The 23,064-nt window shown below is 46.5% G+C and overlaps 1 protein-coding gene across 3 annotated transcripts in view; it reads right to left on the bottom strand.

The window, feature by feature from the left end:
- Nucleotides 1-23,064, bottom strand: part of PRKD1 (protein kinase D1) — a 227,178-nt gene that overhangs the window by 15,219 nt on the left and 188,895 nt on the right. For 2 of the 3 annotated variants that reach the window (XM_063948154.1, XM_063948156.1), the window contains exons 4-11: nt 21,624-21,784; nt 18,397-18,423; nt 11,136-11,421; nt 10,846-11,047; nt 9,533-9,656; nt 7,890-7,967; nt 6,711-6,987; nt 4,101-4,153 (exon numbers count right to left, since the gene is read on the bottom strand). In XM_063948154.1, coding sequence (XP_063804224.1) covers nt 4,101-4,153; nt 6,711-6,987; nt 7,890-7,967; nt 9,533-9,656; nt 10,846-11,047; nt 11,136-11,421; nt 18,397-18,423; nt 21,624-21,784 — 1,208 coding nt within the window. The remainder of the gene's footprint in view (nt 1-4,100; nt 4,154-6,710; nt 6,988-7,889; nt 7,968-9,532; nt 9,657-10,845; nt 11,048-11,135; nt 11,422-18,396; nt 18,424-21,623; nt 21,785-23,064) is intronic. The other variant, XM_063948155.1, reaches the window with a different exon arrangement.

The raw sequence follows: 23,064 nt of genomic DNA, 5'->3' as shown, positions 1-23,064 counted from the left end.
CCCCCTCTACCACTGGCATCCCACCCACACACTCACTATCCCCCACCCACACACTCACTATCCCCCACCTACCACCCGGCATCCCACCCACACACTCCCTATCCCCCCCAACCACCCGGCATCCCACCCACACACTCACTATCCCCCACCTACCACCCGGCATCCCACCCACACACTCACTATCCCCCACCTACCACCCGGCATCCCTCCCACACACTCACTATCCCCCCCCCCTCCCCCCAACACCACCCGGCATCCCACACACAGACTCCCTATCCCCCCACCTACCACCCGGCATCCCACCCACACACTCACTATCCCCCCCTCCCCCCAACACCACCCGGCATCCCAACCACAGACTCCCTATCCCCCCACCTACCACCCGGCATCCCACCCACACACTCACTATCCCCCACCTACCACCCGGCATCCCACCCACACACTCCCTATCCCCCACCTACCACCCGGCATCCCACCCACACACTCACTATCCCCCACCTACCACCCGGCATCCCACACACACACTCACTATCCCCCTCCACCACTGGCATCCCACCCACACACTCACTATCCCCCACCTACCACCCGGCATCCCACACACACACTCACTATCCCCCACCTACCACCCGGCATCCCACCCACACACTCACTATCCCCCACCTACCACCCGGCATCCCACCCACACACTCACTATCCCCCACCTACCACCCGGCATCCCACCCACACACTCACTATCCCCCACCTACCACCCGGCATCCCACCCACACACTCACTATCCCCCACCTACCACCCGGCATCCCACCCACACACTCACTATCCCCCACCTACCACCCGGCATCCCACCCACACACTTCCTATCCCCCACCTACCACCCGGCATCCCACCCACACACTCCCTATCCCCCTCCACCACTGGCATCCCACCCACACACTCACTATCCCCCACCTACCACCCGGCATCACACACACACACTATCCCCCACCTACCACCCGGCATCCCACACACACACACACACACACACACACACACACACACACTATCCCCCACCTACCACCCAGCATCCCACACACACACTCACTATTCCCCACCTACCACCTGGCATCCCACCCACCACTTACAGACCAATCCCTGTCCTTAAAACCTTTTCTATTGTGTTATTTCTCAAGGAAGTCACAGGGGCTCCACCCAACATTTTTATTATACTTCCCACGGCAGGCTGGCCACAGACAATGTTAGAAAAATGCCAGGCGTAGTGTTCATCAAAAAGGCTCTGGGGAGAGCACTGAGCTTGTTTATATAGCCATCTTCATGATCAGCGCACATATACCGATGGGTCCACATTCTCCTTTCCTTTTTGGTGTCATATGGCACGAGATGCTAAGCACCACTAAGACGCTCCACCACGGGTGGCGATTGGATGGATTCACACTTGTTGTGTATAATGTGGCAGTTTAAAATACCATATTTTAATAAAAATCTCAAGGTGTGGCTAAGTCGCAGAGTCCATGGCACGCCAAATGGGGCCATGTGGCTTGACTTTAGGAAAGGTGGATGTGGACACATCGGTATACCTGCACTGTACCTGGTGCAAGACATCAGCCTCAGCTTAGCTTGTATTACCAAGTACACCCCCCTCACTCAACTTAGCCTATGTGGAAAGCCCTGATAGAAACCGGCTTACACCCATTCAGCCATAAGTGAAGCGTACACTGAGATGCCTATACTGTATCTCAACCACCCGCAGACACGGAGGATGCACTGTGTGAAAACAGAGGAGATCTGACAGCAAGAGCCTTGTGAGCAACTCTGAACGGACCCCAAAGGGTTGTAATAAAGTCATGTCTCTTGTAGGCGATGGCGTGTATTTCCTTTTCTGTGCTTTCCCCCTTTAGTTACAGGCCAGCATCACCAGCGGCTACACTACACACTCATTTTAAACATCCCTCACACCCAGCAGAGAAACAACTACGTGTGAAAGCGCTCTCAAGTAAAACATTCTCGAGAGATGTAGTCACATTATCTGTGAAATATGCCCTTAATGAAAATAAAACATATGTTTCCCGATTACAGTATGGTCACTGCGTGATATGCAGCATCCTCTAGAAATACCGCAAACGTTTACACAGCATAGGGGAACACTCAGATGAACGGGAGTAGTCAAGTCATTTTAAATTTTATTCATCTATTTTGATGTTAAATATTGTGTCACTGCATTTTATGTCTGCTTACTTCATCTGTGTAAACGCCATTCATTTACTTTTAAAAGTATTTATTTTAAAAATCATTTAGGTGTCTTCTAATGAAAACAGAAGATGATCTTCTGCTTTCTCTCATTGTCACAGTTCTTAAGACGTTTAGACCATCCTTCCGTTTCACTTGCTGCAAGTCAAGTATAATACAACCAACATAACCATCTTTCATATAGAGGACCAGGAGTTAAGCTGTGATTTTTATAATCAATTTTTTTGTTTTGATCTTCTCATTATGGGGTATATTTAATTAGGGTCGGATCTATTCCGACATGCATTTGTCGTAATGGATCCGACAACTCCTATTCAATTTCATCTCAATTTGACTTTTAAAAAGTCGAATTGAGATGAGGGACCCAGAGGAGGAGGGTGGGGGGGGGGGAGCCGCGGGGAGACCAGCGGGGACAGACGGAGGAGAGTAGCGCTACAGGAGGATGTCACACAGCCGCCCGACCTCACGGCAGTGTCCACCCGGCTCCAGCAAGCGTGACCTCACTTGCTGGAGCTGGGTGGACGCTGCCGTGAGCGGCGCGTCTGTGAGACATCCTGCTGTAGCGCTGCTCTCCCCTGTTTGCCCGCGGCTGTCCCCCGTCTCCCTGCGGCTCCCCCACCTCTCCTCCTCTGGGTCCCACATCTCAGTCCGACATTTTTTTATGTCGGACTGAGATGGTCGGAAACGGGGGCCAAATCCTGTCGAATTTGGCCCCGTTTCCCTCAAAAGTACGTGAATCGGCAGCAATACCGCCGATTCGCGTACTTTGACAAGTCGAATTATCCAACTTATTGAATAAAAACTGCTGGGACTGAATAGGTCGAATCACTATTCGACCTTAAAAAGTCGAAAACTACAGTCTTTTCGACAGACGGCAGTTTTCGACCCTAATTGAATATACCCCTAAATGTTTTATTGCTCAAGCAGAACCCTTTTTTGCATGAATTGGATCACCTATCAGTTCAATGTATTAGGCCACAAGCTCCAGCAGCCAGTTACGATCTTCGTACTGTGTAACCATGCTGTTACAATCATGTAATTGTTACAACAGAGACAAATGTTAAGGGCCCCATACAGTACAGCGTCATGTTGGACCCTCATGTCGCATAAGATTTCCCTTGAACCGCCCGGCAGCCTCCCAGGCGGCAGGATACTACAGGATACATTGTATGCGGTCCTTTTGCATATGATGTATCTTATGCGATCCCAGCCATGCTGGAGGGATCCGAGAAATCACGAGTGCAGCACTAACGACCTAGGGGCTCCGATTCGATCCTCACGGGACCGTGCATCGGATCGGATGTAAAACAAATCCGATTGGCCAGTTTCCATCCGATTTATCGACCCGAAAGTTCGAAATTGGATGAAATCGGGCATTAGCGTTGTAGTGTATGGGGTCCTTTAGTGATTAATTAATCTATAATATGTGGCCTATAATAAAAAGGCTGCTGAGCACACGCCTATCACTGATACCCATCAAATGATCTACTACCCATACAACTGGTTCCCTGTTCTGCTGATGCCCGAGTTCTGGATTTGGATTTCACCGGTCGCCTTCGATTAGCCGATTCTGCCCAAATAATGATCAGAATCGGCGAGTCAGATTTTTAACATGCTGATTTTTTTTCAGATTCCCGATCTACGATGCCCACGGGTTGGGGCGGATTGGATCGGCAGAGTTGGGACTAGGACCAAAGATGTATCACCTGCATTAGACACTATAGACAAATGAACTATACCTACACCTTCATAGGTCGCCTGCAATAGACCTGGAACATGCAGTATAAAAAGAATGCTGCAAATGTGATGATCTATTTGTTATTAATGGTTTTTAGCCCTTTATATACATAAGTACATACCACATTTTCCTGAATCTGGCAATTGGATACAGAAATACTGACGGATACATCCCCTGAAACGAGAGTACAGAGCCAAACGGATTACTTAGATTCCTCTGCTGTTTACATTCATATTCTAATTAATTCCGAAGCTGTAGCGAGAGCAAAGTACTCTCTAATAGGAGCAGATTAACTGCAGTATATGCACAGGTGATAACGGCAGTAATGACAGACCTGTATTACTGTACTAATGTGATTATAGTTTTAATAAGACGTTACATTGCATACAAATAGCTGTAAAGCTCCGTTATCCACACTCCCCGCTACCATCTTTGGCCAATAAAATGGAGACCAGAAGCCTGATGGCTGTAACCTAGAAGAGATTATGCTTTACATACACAACTAGAGCCCCAGCGAATCATACTGCGTGCTTGTCATATTGTAGACGTGTACATGGCACCGCTCAGGAGTGGCGCACATGTGGGTCTAGTGGTGGCCTCTGTATAGGCATGGGTGGCAAGTACCTCATGGGAAAAATAAAACATGTAAGGATTGGGTCAGTACCTGAAGAGATTTCATTGCAGAATTAACCTTTCAGGGTCAGATCAACCTTCAAACGCTTAATGCTCACAGCTAGGGGGGCCAATCCCGGGATCGGCGGGATCCCGGGATTTGGGCCCAAAAATGCTGGGATTTGAATCCTGGGATTGGAGCATCCAATCCCAGGATTCACGGGATTAGAGTGCGCATGCGCAGTTTTGCCGGACAGCGCTGAGCACTATAGCACAGCGCTGCCCGGCTGTCAGGGAGGAAGTTACAGCAGCCACAGGTAGTTTTACACACACACACACACTGACCGCGCTGGCGGCATTTCAAATGTAGCGACGGCCGCCAGCCAATCAGAGCTGGCAGACCGGCAGCCAAACAGCAGCCGCTTCTACTGATTGGCTGCCGGACTGCCAGTACTGACTGGCTGGCGGCCAGAGCTACATTTGAAATGCGGCCAGCGCGGTCAGTGTATGTGTGTGTCCATGGCTGCTGCCCGCGGCCCGCCTAATTAGTGTTATCGCTACCTACAGCCACATGGTTGGGTCTATGTTGCCTTCGTGCAAAGGACCTGGACGTGACAAAACGAGAGGGCAGGAGAGAACTTCCGCCCTTACAGCTTCTAATTGTTGTCTTCGTTCTCCATTCGTTTGGGGGTATTTTTTTTTTCTATGCAGCATTGGACCCTCGCGGGCTCGCCACGCTTCGGTCTCGGTGTCTCGCTCCGCTTCGCTCGCCACATTTTTCTATTCCAAATAGATTGTGACATGGCCCCAGGGGGTTATGGGAAAGGTCCTCTGCACGAAGAGAAACTAGACGCTACCACACCCACACTCCCTCACTGCTCCAGACATCCTCCCTCCCTGCTCGCTACACCCACCTTCCCTCCCTGCTCATTACATGCTACCTACACACCCACCCTCCCGCTGCTCCCTACATCCACCCTCCCTTCCGGATCCCTACACCCACCCTCCCTTCCGGCTCCCTACACCCACCCTCCCGCAGCTCCCTACAACCACCCTCCCTTCCTGTTCCTTACATGCTCCATACACCCCCTCTCCCTTCCTGCTCCCTACACCCACCCTCTCGCAGCTCCCTACATCCACCCTCCCTTCCTGTTCCTTACATGCTCCATACACCCACTCTCCCTTCCTGCTCCCTACACGCACCCTCTCGCAGCTCCCTACATCCACCCTCCCTTCCTGTTCCTTACATGCTCCCTACACCCACTCTCCCGCTGCTCCCTACACCCACCCTCCCGCTGCTCCCTACACCCACCCTCCCGCTGCTCCCTACACCCACCCTCCCTTCCTGCTCCCCACACCCACCCTCCATTCCTGCTCCCTACACCCACCCTCCCGCAGCTCCCTACATCCACCCTCCCTTCCTGTTCCTTACATGCTCCATACACCCACTCACCCGCTGCTCCCTACACCCACCCTCCCTTCCTGCTCCCTACACCCACCCTCCCGCAGCTCCCTACATCCACCCTCCCTTCCTGTTCCTTACATGCTCCATACACCCACTCTCCCGCTGCTCTCTACACCCACCCTCCCTTTCTGTTCCTTACATGCTCCATACACCCACTCTCCCGCTGCTCTCTACACCCACTCTCCCGCTGCTCCCTACACCCACCCTCCCTTCCTGTTCCTTACATGCTCCATACATCCACTCTCCCGCTGCTCCCTACACCCACCCTCCCATCCTGCTCCTTACATGCTCCCTACACCCACCCTCCCTCGCTGCCCTCCACATATACTCTCCCTGCTCCCTACTGCAATCCCGGGATTGAGCATTTTTCAATCCCGAATCCCGGGATTGAAAAAATGCCCTGGGATTGGCCTCCCTACTCACAGCATCACACACTGTATAAGACCTTGGGAGAGGCAGTGACCTGTCCAATCAGAGGACTGGGCTGCATGTGACACAAGCAACATCCTGATGTGAAGACCAAACAGAAGTGGCAAGACACACAACAGTTATATACCAAACGTGCTTCTGACCGTAGATTAAGGAGAATCCTTCAATAAGTAGAATATACATGATCAGTGAAATATAAGTTTATAGTAAGGAAAGAGGACATACTGTGCTGGCTGCTCCCTCCATTTGCTCCCTTGGGATTCACGGGCATCAGGGCATGCTGTATGGCTACTTCCCACATACAGGCCACATCCAGACCCACTCCGCTGTTCACAATACCGTTATTTCCAATCTCAGGTGCTATCTGGAGGGGCAGGCTTTCCCCCACATAATAGACAATATTGGCAGTCGTGATCTCAAAACAGTGAGGATTAGCACCAGGGGGGAGCAGGGTCAGGTTTTTAGCAGGTTCCAGGCATAGGATCTCAGAAAGAGGGATTTCCTGCCAAGAAATAAAGTGAGAAGATATATCGGTAAGTACACAAATACAGACGTAGCATGGGTTATACTATTCCAGCAAAGCTACCCAGTTCTGGCCACCTAATCCATCACCAATTTCAATGATAAATATGGCTCATGAGTAAATGTAAATGAAGATGTGTGTTTATATCACATTAATCTCAATGATGGTTAGAACAACATATTTAAAAGAAAAAGAAACTAAAAAGTTTTTGCTCTGACCAGACAGATTTAAGAGCCATCTTCTTATTACACTGGGCACATGCCACAAGTCTCGTTACCTGAAGCAGAGGAACAGATAGCCCCTGAATTACATCCATGTTGCAGAGTTACTGCAGACAGAACACGCATATTACACACTGACTCTTCATCAGAGCTATATGGGACCCCTCATTTGTAACACCAGGGGGCACAAATGATTACAAAATGAGTTTGTCCGAAGTTTAAGGTCTTCAACCATCCACTAGACCAGTGCTCTTCAACAGGTCATGTTTTGAGGATTTGTCTCTGTGGAAATACGTGTGCTAATTACTAAGTCACCTGTGCATGATTAAAGAAATCCAGAAAACATGACCTGTTGTTGGTACTTGAGGACTGGAGTGTAGAACCCCAGCACTAGACACTCAACTCATAATCTGCACCCAGTGGAGTCTGCCCATGTTCTTGAGACTGTGCTCCATCAGATCACGAAACACCAGTGACTGCCTCAGTGATAGTCTTAGCTCTTCATGAATGGATAAGCTTGTAGTCCCCATGAATATAAGTGGAGCCTATAAAACGGCATCCACTGTGAGCGACAGGTGACCGTCAGTATGCCCCTGGTGCACAGTCACATACAGCTACAAGATCCTAAATAGAACCATTTCTATGCTTTCCTTAATTTACCTTATAGTATTTGCTTCCAGTATCATTCTGAAATAAGGTTATACACTTGCTGTCCAGTCTCCAGTAATGCCTCTTTCTCTGCCATTGATAAGAAGGTACAGCATCAGTAGGAATACACAAAAATATTGATGATGTCCTATTCTAAACAGGATGCGGTCAATATGCCGGCTGACGAGATCCCGGCAGCCAAAATACCAACGACGGAATCCCAACACCCATCAGAACACAGACGATGGAACTCCGAAAAGGGCAGGAGACCGACGCCGGAATATCGTAAGCCGCGTCCTGACCATAGTAAGTATACTGTGTGGTTAGGTTTAGGGTAGGGGGGGTGGGGGGGGGGGGGGGGGTTAGGTTTAGGAGCAATCCGGGAGTGTTAGGGTGTAGCTGTGGGGGAGGCAGGGTTGGGCTTAGCCTGTGGGAGGAGAATTTAGATATCGTAAACCGCGTCCTGACCATAGTAAGTATACTATGTGGTTAGGTTTAGGGTAGGGGGGTGGGGTGGTGGTGGTGGTTAGGTTTAGGAGCAATCCGGGAGTGTTAGGGTGTAGCTGTGGGGGAGGCAGGGTTGGGCTTAGCCTGTGGGAGGAGGATTTAGATATTGTAAGCCACGTCCTGACCATAGTAAGTATACTGTGTGGTTAGGTTTAGGGTAGGGGGTGGGGGTGTGGGGGGTGGTGGTGGTTAGGAGCAATCCGGGAGTGTTAGGGTGTAGCTGTGGGGGAGGCAGGGTTGGGCTTAGCCTGTGGGAGGAGGATTTAGATATTGTAAGCCACGTCCTGACCATAGTAAGTATACTGTGTGGTTAGGTTTAGGGTAGGGGGGGGTGGTGGTTAGGTTTAGGAGCAATCCGGGAGTGTTAGGGTGTAGCTGTGGGGGAGGCAGGGTTGGGCTTAGCCTGTGGGAGGAGGATTTAGATATCGTAAACCGCGTCATGACCATAGTAAGTATACTGTGTGGTTAGGTTTAGGAGCAATCCGGGAGTGTTAGGGTGTAGCTGTGGGGGAGGCAGGGTTGGGCTTAGCCTGTGGGAGGAGGATTTAGATATCGCAAGCCGCGTCCTGACGATAGTAAGTATACTGTGTGGTTAGGTTTATGGGGGTTGGTGGTGGTTAGGTTTAGGAGCAATCCGGGAGTGATAGGGTGTAGCTGTGGGGGAGGCAGGGTTGGGCTTAGCCTGTGGGAGGAGGATTTAGATATCGCAAGCCGCGTCCTGACGATAGTAAGTATACTGTGTGGTTAGGTTTAGGGTAGGGGGTGGGGGTGTGGGGGGTGGTGGTGGTTAGGAGCAATCCGGGAGTGTTAGGGTGTAGCTGTGGGGGAGGCAGGGTTGGGCTTAGCCTGTGGGAGGAGGATTTAGCTTTAGGCACCTCCGCAGGGAGATTATGGTTAGGCATTAAGGGGGGAGGTTAGGGTTAGGCTGTGGGAAGGGAGGGTTAGGTGACAGGGAGGAACACCTTTAACTCACCCCTGTTGGGATTGCTGTTGTCGCTGGTATTATGATCGCCGGGATCCCGTGTGCCGGGATTACATACTGAACCCTTCTAAAAACTAGGCTGGTATTAGAAATAAAGGTATTTTCTAAATACTTGGCCAAGTACTAAATGAGAGAATACATAAGCACGCTGTAAATCAATCCTTACCAAGGTGTCTTTGCTAGTATAATGCACCATCCAACCTTCCTTCATAACACTGCTGCTTTTCCGCTTTGTATGCTTGACAGACTGAACCACTCTCATCAAGGGAATGTTATTACTGGCTGAGGGGCTGAAAGAAATCAATAATAAAAGACAGCAGTCACAAAAAGAACAATATGGTGTCTGTATGGCTCTAACAGGGGTGCACTATGACTAGACACTATGGGGAACAATTATACCGCTTTCACCACAAAAATAACCTGCGTTATTGCCAGGGCGACTTAGGTTGAAGATTGGTGTAAAGGGGTCTGAGAAAAATAACCTGGGTCAAGATACCCGGGAATCTGACCCTGGTAGCTACCAGGGTTGAACCTGGTGAAGGTCCAGGGTAACGGTGCGGTGTAAACAAAGCTGCTGAGTGGCTGTGTATACAGAGGCCCGCCTCAAGGGTGTGTCTGTGAGAGACATACTGGGTAGACATGGGTTCAGTGTAAACAGGGCTGACCCAGAAATAACCCTGGGTCCAAGGAGCAGTCTAAACGGCGTCTGACCGGGATTGGTACAGTGTCCGAAAACCTTGGTCAGACCCAGTATTTCGGTGGGAAAGGGGTCTAAATATGATCAGATTGCAGTCCCTGCAATAGCACTCTCTGCCTGGTCAGTGGCCCTCAGATTAATCACAATTAGATGTTAATTGGGATGGTTACTCATTTTGGACCCACATGCAGCAATCTGTGGCTAATTCAGTCCAAAATGATCCAACTATCCTCACAGATATGCATACCGTATGGGCAGCTACATCCTAGAAATGTATGGAAAGATAAACCTCTAAATGTTTGAATTACACTGGCCAACCAACCTTGGGATGACTCAAAATCCCCAGGACACTTTTGTGAACTGTTGTCAGCAGGGCTTAAAGTGGTCCTGGTGAGGTGGTGGAACTCATGGAGGAGAACCATGGAGGCACCAGGACCTGAGGAAGGAGTAGGTGGCTGCAGCTCATCAGTAACACTAGTGCCGCCTGTATCATCGAATGAAGCAGATGATGGGGTGGGCTTTTCTGCTGGAATTACTGTGCAGGGCAATGGAGATGGTGGAACTAGTTCCCCCTACCTTCACAGGTGGTGGAACTCCGTTCAACCTCGTTCCCCCCCACTTTAACCCCTTGGTTGCCAGGTCTGTTGAGTAATATTGTGTGCACATCAAAACATTCTTGGTTAAGTTTAATAAGCCTCTAGGACTTTTGGCAAGACTGTTGGGCAGAGACACAAATAATATGGCCCCCATTTGTGTTTCCTACCTCCGCTGTTCTTACTTACCTGATCATACGATCTGATGTGTCCTGATCTTGGTCTGTGTCCTGCATGTCACCATTCTCACTCCGGTAACCAGTCATGATGCTATCAGAGTCAGGAGTTAGCGGTTCATCGATGTCTTCCATCAGCCGGCTGCTTGGATCACTCTCATTGTCGCTTCCCTCCTCCATCACCACATCTGACTCGGCTCCAGGGCTCAGCAAGTCTAAAACATGTGGAAAAAAATAAATTATTGGAAAGATTGAAAGCCATGCCTCAGTTACTGGAACAGCCTTAATAGAACACTACAATACCTCCGTTGATGGCTACCTCCCCGAGGCAGTTGTGAGGCACTTTAGTTGCACAACGCTTGTGACAGTTGAATTTGCAGTCCTTGCATTGCAGCCCTTGTCGGAAAAGACCTTTTAGCAGCTTTTTGCAGTACTGGCACACTGTTGGCCGGGTGTAGGAGTGAATGACAAACGTGTGAGGCACTTTGACCTTGGTGAGGAGAATCTTGTCAAGCTGTATGGGGCGACCAGGGTAAGGCTGGGAGCTGGACCTCTTCTCTCGCACAAAGGACTCGGATGGAGACTTTTGCTGCAGGCAGAATGGACAGTCATATTTCAAATAGTCTACAATTCGTTTTAGCACCAAAAGACTAAAATAAACTTTCCACAACCTACATCTCTATATGGCCTTCTCCATTCCCCCAACACAAGTGCGCTTATTCCACTCTCTTTATCGTAAAGTAGGTTTACAGTAACGGTGATTACTTTGCACTGGTGCCTAGCTCAAGAGTCAAACTCTGCCCTGCCCTGAGTCTGACTGCAGAAGACTCTGAATGACCTGGTTTATGGTGTACTACTACTGTAATAGCAAAGCCCATACTATAACAAGATAGCATAATAAGTGATGCAAAGGAAAATGCTCTTAGCTTGGACAGTGGGGGTTATTCAGAGTTGTTCGCTAGCAGATTTCGGTCGCAGCGCAGCGATCAGGCAAAAAAAATGGCACTTCTGCGCATGCGTATTCCGCGCAATGCGCACGCGCGTCGTACTATTACAACGAACGATGTAGTTTCACACAAGGTCTAGCGAAGCTTTTCAGTCGCACTGCTGGCCGCAGAGTGATTGACAGGAAGTGGGCGTTTCTGGGTGTCAACGGACTGTTTTCAGGGAGTGAGCGGAAAAACGCAGGTGTGCCAGATAAAAACGCAGGCGTGGCTGGGGAAACGTAGGCGTGGCTGTCCGAACGCAGGGCGTGTTCGTGACGTCAAAACAGGAACTGAATAGTCTGAAGTGATCGCAAGCGCTGAGTAGGTCTGGAGCTACTCTGAAACTGCACAAAATTATTTTGCAGCCGCTCTGCGATCCTTTCGTTCGCACTTCTGCTAAGCTAAAATACACTCCCAGAGGGCGGAGGCTTAGCGTTTGCACGGCTGCTAACACCAGCTAGCGAGCGAACAACTCGGAACGACCACCAGTGTACAGTGCAGAGTACAGCAGTGGACTCAGTGTTGGAATGCGGTAACTAGGTAAGTAACAGTAGAAATGCTTAAAGTATGTTAAATCTAGGGAGTGGTATGTAGAAAAATAAAAAATAAAACAAAAATAAAATAAATAAAATAAAAAGACATAAGCAATTCTTTAACATCCCACTCAAGGATAAGCCTTAAAAACATATTCTTCGTTAATATTTTGTACATGACGGGAGACAAACTCCTGGCTCTGTGGGCAGACAAAGAAAATCAATTATCACTTGCAGCTGAAGGAATCTGATTTGTCTGCTCATACAGGCGGGAGTTTAAGTCGCTTTAACAATGAGGATGAGTCCTGTTCATGCTATAAGACACTGCAGAAAACAGGTAACAATGGGTGTTTCAAGGTGGACATCCAGGCAGCATGCAAGGGGTGTGAAGGGTTTATGACCTGCGATAAAGTACAGACTGTGTAAAATGGGCAATCCCTTTCCATAGTTTTATAGAGCACTATAATAACGGAGATTCGCTAATGAGACCTACAGCAAATGGCGATTGTGAATACAGTAGCTAAATGTAAAAATTCAGCGTTATTCAAATGATAAAGTAGAGACTGTGTTATTCGGCGATAAAGTAGAGACTGTGTAAAATGGGCAATCCCTTTCCATGGTTTTATAGAGCAGTATGATAACGGATATAAACTAATGAGACCTACAGCAAATGGTGATTGTGAATACAGGAGCTAAATGTGAAATTGAGCGTTATTCAACCGGTTACATACAGTAAGTTCCTCGTCATGCTATACCATCTAGGTGAATCCGTTCACTACGAGGGGGATTTCGCAAACATTCGAAAGAAAGAGAACAAGTACGGAAAGCTGCCCACACCAACCAATCAGATTCTAGCTATCATTTTATAGACTGTACTAGAATCTAGATTAGCTACTATGGGTTTGCTAAATCCCCCCCCTATATCTCCTGATTGCTATGGAGTGTGTGATACCCACAATGTATTTATTCACATGTGTTCTAACTGCCAATGGTTTAGGAGGACTGTGAAGAGAAACTGAGAGATAAAGATGATAAAGAGGGCACTTTCTTTACCTGCTGTCACCTAACTGCACTTTTACGGACTCAAGGCAATCCCGTTGACCAAGAGCTATTATGATACACTAATGCAGCTGCTTGTGAGCTTATTTCACAGTTTGCACTGGTGAGTTATCCACTAGCATTAAATATAAACTCTAAACTACGATCCTCCTAAAAGGATTCATTACTTTACTGTAACAGTCATATTGTACATAATGATGTGTGTGCTTCATACACGTATCAAAGTACAGTTGATAGTTGTCTTGGGCAAACCTAATAATAATGTATCTATACTATCTAACAATTAATATGATGGGGGGTATTTATCATAGCATAAAGAGAGAAAGCACTAGCCAATCAACTCCAAGCTGTCAGTTTTCAAACACAGGGGCAGATGTATTAACCTGGAGAAGGCATAAGGAAGTGATAAACCAGTGATCTGTGCAAGGTGATAAAGGCACCAGCCAATCAGCTCCATTATGTAAATTAACACTTAGGATTCTGATTGGCTGGTGCCTATATCACTGGTTTATCACTTCCTTATGCCTTCTCCAGGTTAATACATCTGCCCCACAGCCTGTAACATGAGAGTTACAAGCTGACTGGTTAATGCTTTCTCTCTCTCCATGCGTTCAAAAAATATCCCCCTTTGTTTTTAAAACCAAAACAAACCTCAAAAACCTGCAAATTACCAACTTTCCCCCCGGAGAACCACCATTATACCCCATATTACGATCCTAATCCCCACTATTCTCCATATCATAACTGCCATTGTCCCAGGCCAGGCACTTTCAGACTGCCTCTGTTGAGAGAAAAGGGCCCAGCAGCCTTGTAAGCCTGATCTGTGGGCTATTTCCAAAGGATTTTTGTTCCAGGCTGAGCTGTGGCTGGAATTGCTCCAGGAAATGATTGCTAAAACCAGATTACATGATGGAAACTGCAGCTGATGGGGAGCTCAGAGAAAGGTGCCATAACCCGTTCATCTCCAGAGAGAAGCCATAAGCATTTATTAAGCAGCAGGGAATTGGGGAGGGAACTGAGACTTCGGGCAGCTAACAGATTATTGATCAGCGGATTGCTCTCACATCTGGAAACGTTCTCTCCCGTACCTGCAAACCTTCTATAATTTAGTAAACACTGTGCCGGTAGAGGGTTAATATGATGTGGTACAGCAGGACAGGAGGGTTATAGGCATATCTATCAGTACATCGCACTGACAGCTCAGGATTAAGAGACTTTTGTGCAGCCAGGGAACACAGAAAGGACGCAGTGTAGAGATGTGCGAGGTGCAATGGTGAAGTGTAGAGCTCCGCCAGCAGCAGGAACTAGACCTGAGCCAAACCAAACAGCAACCGATGCTAGAACAAGCTTAACCTCCCTTTCTTTACACACACAACCTCCTCTAATAATCTCAGGGTTTCTGTTCATGCAAAAACCCCCTAACCTAAACTGTGTCTCTGCAAACACACAACACGCTCAGCGCATAACCGTTTATCTGAAAACCTGCAGATTACCTCCAGCAATAGCGTACAGCTGAGCAGGCGCATGTAAGTGCATCATGTAATGTACTGGTATGGCAGATCACCAATATGACTTGTTTCTGAGGTAAAATGATTGCATTTTATATGCTCCATTTTAATGAACATAATCTGCTAAAACAAGAGGCTTATTGGCAGCTGATCATGCTACTGTCTCACAATGGCCCTCATTCCGAGTTGATCACTCGCTAGCAACTTTTTGCAGCGCTGCGATCAGGTTAAAATTCGGCAGAACTGCGCATGCGTATGCACCGCAATGCGCAGGTGCGTCGTACGGGTACAAAGAGGATCGGTGCTGGGCGATGGATTTAACAAAGAAGCCGATCGCAAGAAGTTTGACAGGAAGAAGGCGTCTATGGGTGTCAACTGACCGTATTCTTGGAGTGTTTGGGAAAACGTAGGCGTGTCCAAGTGTTTGCAGGGCGGGTGTCTGACATCAATTCCGGGACCAAAAAGACTGAAGTGATCGCAGCGGCCGAGTAAGTCCAGAGCTACTCAGAAACTGCAAAAAAAAAATTTGTACCACTCGGCTGCAAAAGTGTTCGCCCACTTGAAAGCGAAAATACACTCCCCCATAGGCGGCGACTATCTGATCGCAGCGCTGCAAAAAGTTGCTAGCGAGCGATCAACTCGGAATGAGGGCCATTGTTCCTCAAACATCTTAGATTGTAAGCACATTTGTGCAGGGCCACCTTCACCTTCTGTGTAATGTCACTGTATGCAACTTGCGCTGTGATCCCCCTCACATCGCGGGATACGGTCATTAGGTTGAAAGTCATTAGGTCGACCACTATTGTACTAGGTCGAAATGGAAAAAGGTCGACACACATTTTTCACCTTTTTTTTGAACTTTTTCATACTTTCCGATCCACGTGGACTAAAGGTAGGTACACACTGGCCGATACATCGGGCGTTTTATTGAACGGCCGATATATCGCGGGCCGTCGGCCAGTGTGTACGGGCGATATGTCTGTGAACTCCGTCGTTCACAGACATATCGCGTCGGCCCTGCAGCACAGCCGACGGCCAATATATCTACCGATATATTGGCGTGTCGCTGTGTGTGTATGGGCTACCAGCCGACCGCCCGAACACATACTGCGGCGGCCGGCGGTGATTGACAGCTGAACGGGGCGGGTGTGTGTACACGCCCGCCCAGTTCATGACGTCAGTCCCCGACGGATCGGGCAGTGTGTATGCACAGCACACTGCCCGATCCGTCCATAGATATATCTGCAGATCAATTGATCTGCAGATATATCTATCAATGTGTACCCACCTTTAGTGTGCTCTACATATTGACCCATACCCCACATCGCTGTGTAACAGATCAGTGTTTTGTAAATACAAGAGAAAAATAATATTATGAGATGCAAAAAACTGTAGCAGGGATGGCAATTAATAACTAGTGACATTTTCAAAGAAAATAAATTCTGGGACCAACTTTAAAACGTCAACTGCCCCATAAAATTACAGTTGACAAACATGGCTACAAACAGAGTGCAATTAGAACACACTATTACAACTGACCAGTGACACAATACAACTTGTTCTTTGCAGCCATGCTAGTGGAACAGATAACTATGCTCTGTGCACTATAAAGAAACAAACAGGATTTGGTAGAACATATCCCAAGTAAGAAGTGAAGCCTGGATTGCATCCCTACGTAACCCATTCAATTGGCACTTTCTGAAAAGTCACTTGGGGGGCGGGAAAAATAAAATAAACAATGTATAATTTGTGCGGTTATAGCGGAAATAAATACTGATACTGATGCTCTAATGTGACTGCCGAAAAAGCATCAAAATAAACTCTACACAGGGTTGAGAAAAGCCTCTGCAGAGAATGAGGGGGTTAAATTATTTTAGAAAATGCAGCAATATCTGTAACAAATTACTCTTTTCTTCAATTTTGATTTTCATGCACATTTTCTAACAAGATCTCGTCTCATTAATGTCACTGGCCGCACTGTGTGTGCGAATCATCACCAACATAAACGGCAAAGGGGTGCAAATAAGATGCAGCACAGGAAAATGGGCATCTACATAGCTTTTGGTTACTGCAGGGGGGGGGGAGGTACATGTAAATTATTTTCCAAGGTTGTATTGAAGTTAGCATTAATTGTAAATCTCATCATATACTGTAAATTTGATACCCAGGGTCCTCCTCAGAATTTTTGTCCAGCCAGGTGGCATTAAGTATTTTCTCTGAAATTCTATTACCAGATAGGTTCAGGTATGGTTACAGGTAATTTGTTAGTGTGCTGGGGGGATACCAGTGGGGGTGGGAAGGAGCACCCCCCCACCCCCACCTCTCTGTCTGTTTGTTTGCAACCCCTTTCTAGCACCCGATATATAATTATCTCCAGGAATGATTGAGCAGATGCCACTGTTTGTTTGCTTGTGTGAGAAAGGCATTGAATGGGAGCAGTATTTGGAAGGCATGCTGTTCCTTGTAGTGCTAATGGGAGATCCTGGGGGTGGCTCCCGGGTAAGTTAGCCCTCTGTGTGGATGCGTTTTAGGTATGAGCCTTTATCATGAGGCCTTACTGTATACAAATCACATGGCCCTATGTGGGCACTGCTATTACGTAGTGTTAGGACTGCAGATATCGGAGAAGACTTGACGCAACTCAGCGGCTAAACATGCCTTTGCAAATGCATGCTACCAATATCTCTGAAATTCTATTAGCAGATAGGTCCAGGTATTGTTACAGGTAATTTTTTAGTGTGCTGGGGTAGTGGCAGTGTGAGCTGGCTGGACAAAGACAGTTTTAAGACTCTTTGCAGATATTTGCCACTTGCTAGCTGGACACATATCTACATTCGTCATCCATCGTCTGTGCAATGTTCCTGCCCCTGTTACTACACATGGCACAGTAACATAAGTGCTGCGCGACTCAGCTTCTGGCTGTCAGACTCATGGAGCCAAGATGGACTATGCGTGAAATCGATCCAGGGATGAGTGCCGTCACTATGGTCAAATGTCTTAGTAAAACCTTGCAGTATTCTATATAAGCCAAATATCATATACAGTACAAAACACTTTACTTTCAATGGATGCAGATCTTTCACCAAAACATTTCAAAAGAATATAGGGAATGTTCCAAACCAACATTAGGTACAGATATCCCATGCGATACAGTGCTTATGACTTGGCAAACACTATTTTTAATAATCCATTTTTTTTATTTTTTTTTACACACCAGTACCTGCCAATTTAGTCCTCGTATAGTTATTCTGAATCTGGACAAGATGTGTCTGGTGGAAATCTTGAGCACTTCATACTCACTCCACACAGTTCTTCCCCCATATTCCCCTATCCAGGAGAGTCCATGCACTAACACTGATCCCATCTCGTGTCTAGCAGTGCACTAACCAGCTAGAGTCTGAGTCCCCTGCCGAAACACCAGTCAGACAGATAGAAGGATGATGCTGGTTGGTGAATAAGATTCAAAGACATCACATACCTCATAGTTGGGACTGAGGAGTGGAGACTGACAGAGGAAGGAGTAGGCGGCACCAGGGTACAGAAGAAAGCCCATTGTTTAAAAAAAAAAAAAAAAAAAAAAGCAAACAAAAAGAATGAAAGATTTGGTTAGGATGACAGGAAAAGGAACAGAGGAATGACAGAAAGGGCAAGATGATCCATTTACTCAGCTAACTTCTACCTGCAAGGATTAACCCCAACATCATACTGGACCTAATAAGACAAACTAAAAGGTTTACATGTCGGCTGGACTCAGTAGAGGCGGCCAATTTAGGGGATGAACTAATATTAATGTGAACGCAACCCATCAATTAGACAGCTGCTAGTAACATCACCGATCATTTTGTGCGGATTTGGGGGTATATTAAATTGGCGTTGGATCCATTCCGACATGCATTTGTCGGAATGGATCCGACAACCCCTATTCTATCCCATCTCAATTCGACTTTTTCAAGTCGAATTAAGATGAGGAACCCAGAGGAGGAGAGGGGGCGGGGGGGAGCTGCAAGGAGACCAGCGCGGGACAGCTGCCGGCAGACGAAGGAGAACAGCGCTACAGTAGCGCTGCAGAAGGATGTCACACAACCGCCCGACCTCACGGCAGTGTCCACCCGGCTCCAGCAAGCTTGCTGGAGCCGGGTGGACGCTGCCGTGAACGGCGCGGCTGTGTGACATCCTGCTGCAAGTGCTGTAGCGCTGATCTCCTCTGGCTGCCCGCGGCTGTCCCCCCGTCTCCCTGCGGCTCTCCCCCCTCTCCTCCTCTGGGTCCATATCTCAGTCCGACATTTTTTTATGTCGGACTGAGATGGTCGAAAAGGGGGCCAAAACCTATCGGTTTTGGCCCCGTTTTCGAAACAAGCCCGTGGATCGGCAGCTATACCGTCGATCCACGTGCTTTGCGACAAGTCGAATTTCTCAACTTGTCAAAAATATTGAATAGGTCGGAATCCCTTCCGACCTAAAAAACGTCGAAAACTGCCATCTTTTTGACAGACGGCAGCTTTCGACGTCAATTGAATATACCCCTTGGTATGAAATACTGATGGACGGAATGCCGGCTGTATAGTATAGCGACAGCAGCATCCTGTCTGCTGGAATCCCAGCGGCAACTCCGCTCGCGGCGCTTCGGGTCTGATGACTAGCTTCACTTGCCACAGGTACTAATTCCACTCGGTTGGTGGCGTAGACCCACCAACTGAGTGGGATTCCGGATGGGTGTCAGGATTCCAGACACTGGTATAATGTCTGCTGTAGGGATTCCGGCATCGGTATCCTGAACGCTGGGATCCCGACAACTGGCATCTTAAGAGCACCTCCTTTGTACATACGCTGTTATGGAAAAGAAGAGTGCAGTAACTACTGTATATAAAAGTTACAAATCTATTATCTCCCAATTGTGATTTGTACTGTATGAACGAAGAAGGTATGTTAGAAATTTTCATGTTGCAAATTACATTTCATCTTTAAAACGGACCCCCCCCCCAAAAAAAATAAACCTTTTGCAAATACATGTTCCACTGCAACAACTATGCATAAACACCTCTCCTAATATACTACTGCACTGAGAGTTCATGATGAAATATTGAAAAGCATATGTACCCAAGTTCAGAGTTAATTTATCTAAAAGAGGCTTGAATAAACTCCTTAAATCAGTGTGTGTGTGTGTGTGTGTGTGTGTGTGTGTGTGTATATATATATATATATATATATATATATATATATATATATATATATATGTGGAAGTGGTGTAGACCTAATAATGCGCTGAGTAAAAGCTCCAAACCTTAATGACGTACTCCCTGTTAGATAGAGTACAAAATAGGAATACAGAAACAAGATGTCATAAGGGAGCTACAAGTATTGTATATATATAATATCTTTCCAGATTCTGACCACACAGTGATAAAAACAATAGAATTTATTCACATATTATCTATGTACATTTTCAGTAAACATAGACTATCACATAAAATCCAATATTGGATACAATAAAAAATGCAGTTTATAATTCTGTTGGAGACATGATACAATCAGTATATCCCATCAAGTTGTATAGTTTGCAGGATGCCTGATGTTTTCGCAAGAAACAATACCCGACGCGTTTCGTCCTCACGGACTTCATCAGGGGTTCATGTCAATCAAAAATAGGGGCCAAAGACCAATTTTTTGCGGTATAATTAGTCCCACAACAATTTCAAAATGGTTTAAAATCAAATAATCACGCTGAATGAATCAGTGTTCACAATAGGTCCAGCCTGTCACCACTCAAAGTTGAACACTACTAATGTGGTTTAACAATTAGGGATTATAACAGCACAAATTTACGGTTTGCACTCCCATGAGGGCTGGACCTATTGTGAACACTGATTCATTCAGCGTGATTATTTGATTTTAAACCATTTTGAAATTGTTGTGGGACTAATTATACCGCAAAAAATTGGTCTTTGGCCCCTATTTTTGATTGACATGAACCCCTGATGAAGTCCGTGAGGACGAAACGCGTCGGGTATTGTTTCTTGCGAAAACATCAGGCATCCTGCAAACTATACAACTTGATGGGATATACTGATTGTATCATGTCTCCAACAGAATTATAAACTGCATTTTTTATTGTATCCAATATTGGATTTTATGTGATAGTCTATGTTTACTGAAAATGTACATAGATAATATGTGAATAAATTCTATTGTTTTTATCACTGTGTGGTCAGAATCTGGAAAGATATTATATATATACAATACTTGTAGCTCCCTTATGACATCTTGTTTCTGTTTTTATATATATATATATATTTGTGATTGTAACTAGGATATTTTACACTTTAGGCTCAAGTGTTGTTTCAAGAGCAATGAGATTATGATATGGATTTTTTTGTAACAGGTGCCCAATGACTAAAGGATCATCTACACACAGAGGGGCAGATGTACTAACCTGGAGACGGCATAAGGAAGTGATAAACCAGTGATATGTGCAAGGTGATAAAGGCACCAGCCAATCAGATCCTAACTGTTAATTTACATAATGGAGCTGATTGGCTGGTGCCTTTATCACCTTGCACATATCACTGGTTTATCACTTCCTTATGCCTTCTCCAGGTTAATACATCTTCCCCAGAGTTTGCTAGCCACTTATGTCATGTTATGTCTACCTGGCTTCAGCCAGGTCGGCTGTGTTGTGGTACCTTAAGTAGCTCAACCCTTACATACCAGCAATGGCTCTTCTAAGGAGCAGGAGACAGGTTCTGCAGACACGGTGCGTATGCTGGATAATCCAGTCAGTGACACATTTGACAGTCTTCGCTTCCGGACCCCACTGCAGTTGTTCGGAATCTTGAATGCACATCGCTTGTGGTAGTTGAGGCCACACCCTGCAGAGAAAAGTAAAGACTACATTAAAATCTAGAAAAATATGCTTAAAAACAACGTATTTTAATGCCTCTCCGCTATAGCCTATCCTAGCCTCAACTAGGACTATACCCTTTCCCTACCACAGCCATTTGCCACCATTAGCTCCTATTGGGGGAGATTTATCAAAGCCTGGAGAGAAAAAGTTTTTACCAACCAGCTTCTGTAATTTTACAAGCTGTGTTTGAAAAATGACAGAATCTGATTGGTTGGTACCTTATCTCGCTCCAAGATTTGATTAATCTCCTCCATTGTCTCTTCTTTGCCCTCATCCTCTATGTAAGTTCTCATGAGCAGAGTTTGATCCACCTTATGTCTCAAGTCTGGATATCATTGTGCATCCTTTTAATGATAGGATGCTAAGGATTATCCCCCTTTAGAGCTCATTTACATTATTAAATGCATCTATTGGAAATGCAGTTTGAGGTTTGGAAGAGAGGAGACTGGTTACACAGTTAACCGTATCATATTGCAAAGCACTGTGGGGACTATCCATGAAGCAGTGAAAAGAGTGGAGAAGTGAGCCAGTGGAGAAGTAGCCCATGGCAACCAATCAGCTTTAAAGTAAGATTTATCAAGTACATTCTACAAAATTACACATAGCTGCTGATAGGTTGCCGTGGGAAACTTCTCCACTCTTTACACTGCTTCATGAACGGACCCCTATGTGTACTACTTCTACAGTGCGTTCTATCACCTATAAGAATATGACCCCCCAAACCCACTAATGGACCCCACTTCTGTGTCTCTCTCATTTATTCTGATTTACTTAAAGTATACAATCTCTGCCTTCTGGTGACTTGGGACTGCCAAAATGAACAACCTAAGAGAAGGCAGTACATAATTATAGAGGGAGAACCAAATGCCACAATTAATATAAGGAAACTCAGTCTTCTTAGCCACAGATATCTGCCAACAGGAGTTTATTGATCCCAGTGACGTGAATGTGCAGCGGAAACATGGTAAGAGGCAGTAAAGCAGCCTTTTCACCACAGGCAAAGCTGTTCTGACATCTAGAACAACTTATTTTGGGGAGGTTATGCTCATTTTAAGGGAGTGCATGCCACCTTACTAAAATGTTTCATCTTTTGTCAAGCTACATATGGGTATTTTTGGTGGCATTTATTAATGTGTGACAAATTTATGTGTATAATTTGCAAAGTTAATGCACTATCAAAGGACCAGACAGTCTGAAACCTTCTTACTAACCCTCCTTAACCTCTCATGCAACAAAAATCCAAAT

Source organism: Pseudophryne corroboree, chromosome 12 (genome assembly GCF_028390025.1).
Source record: "Pseudophryne corroboree isolate aPseCor3 chromosome 12, aPseCor3.hap2, whole genome shotgun sequence".
NCBI lineage: Eukaryota > Metazoa > Chordata > Amphibia > Anura > Myobatrachidae > Pseudophryne > Pseudophryne corroboree.
The sequence above is the reverse complement of the archived record's forward strand: the minus strand, read 5'-3'. Positions and strand labels throughout refer to the sequence as shown.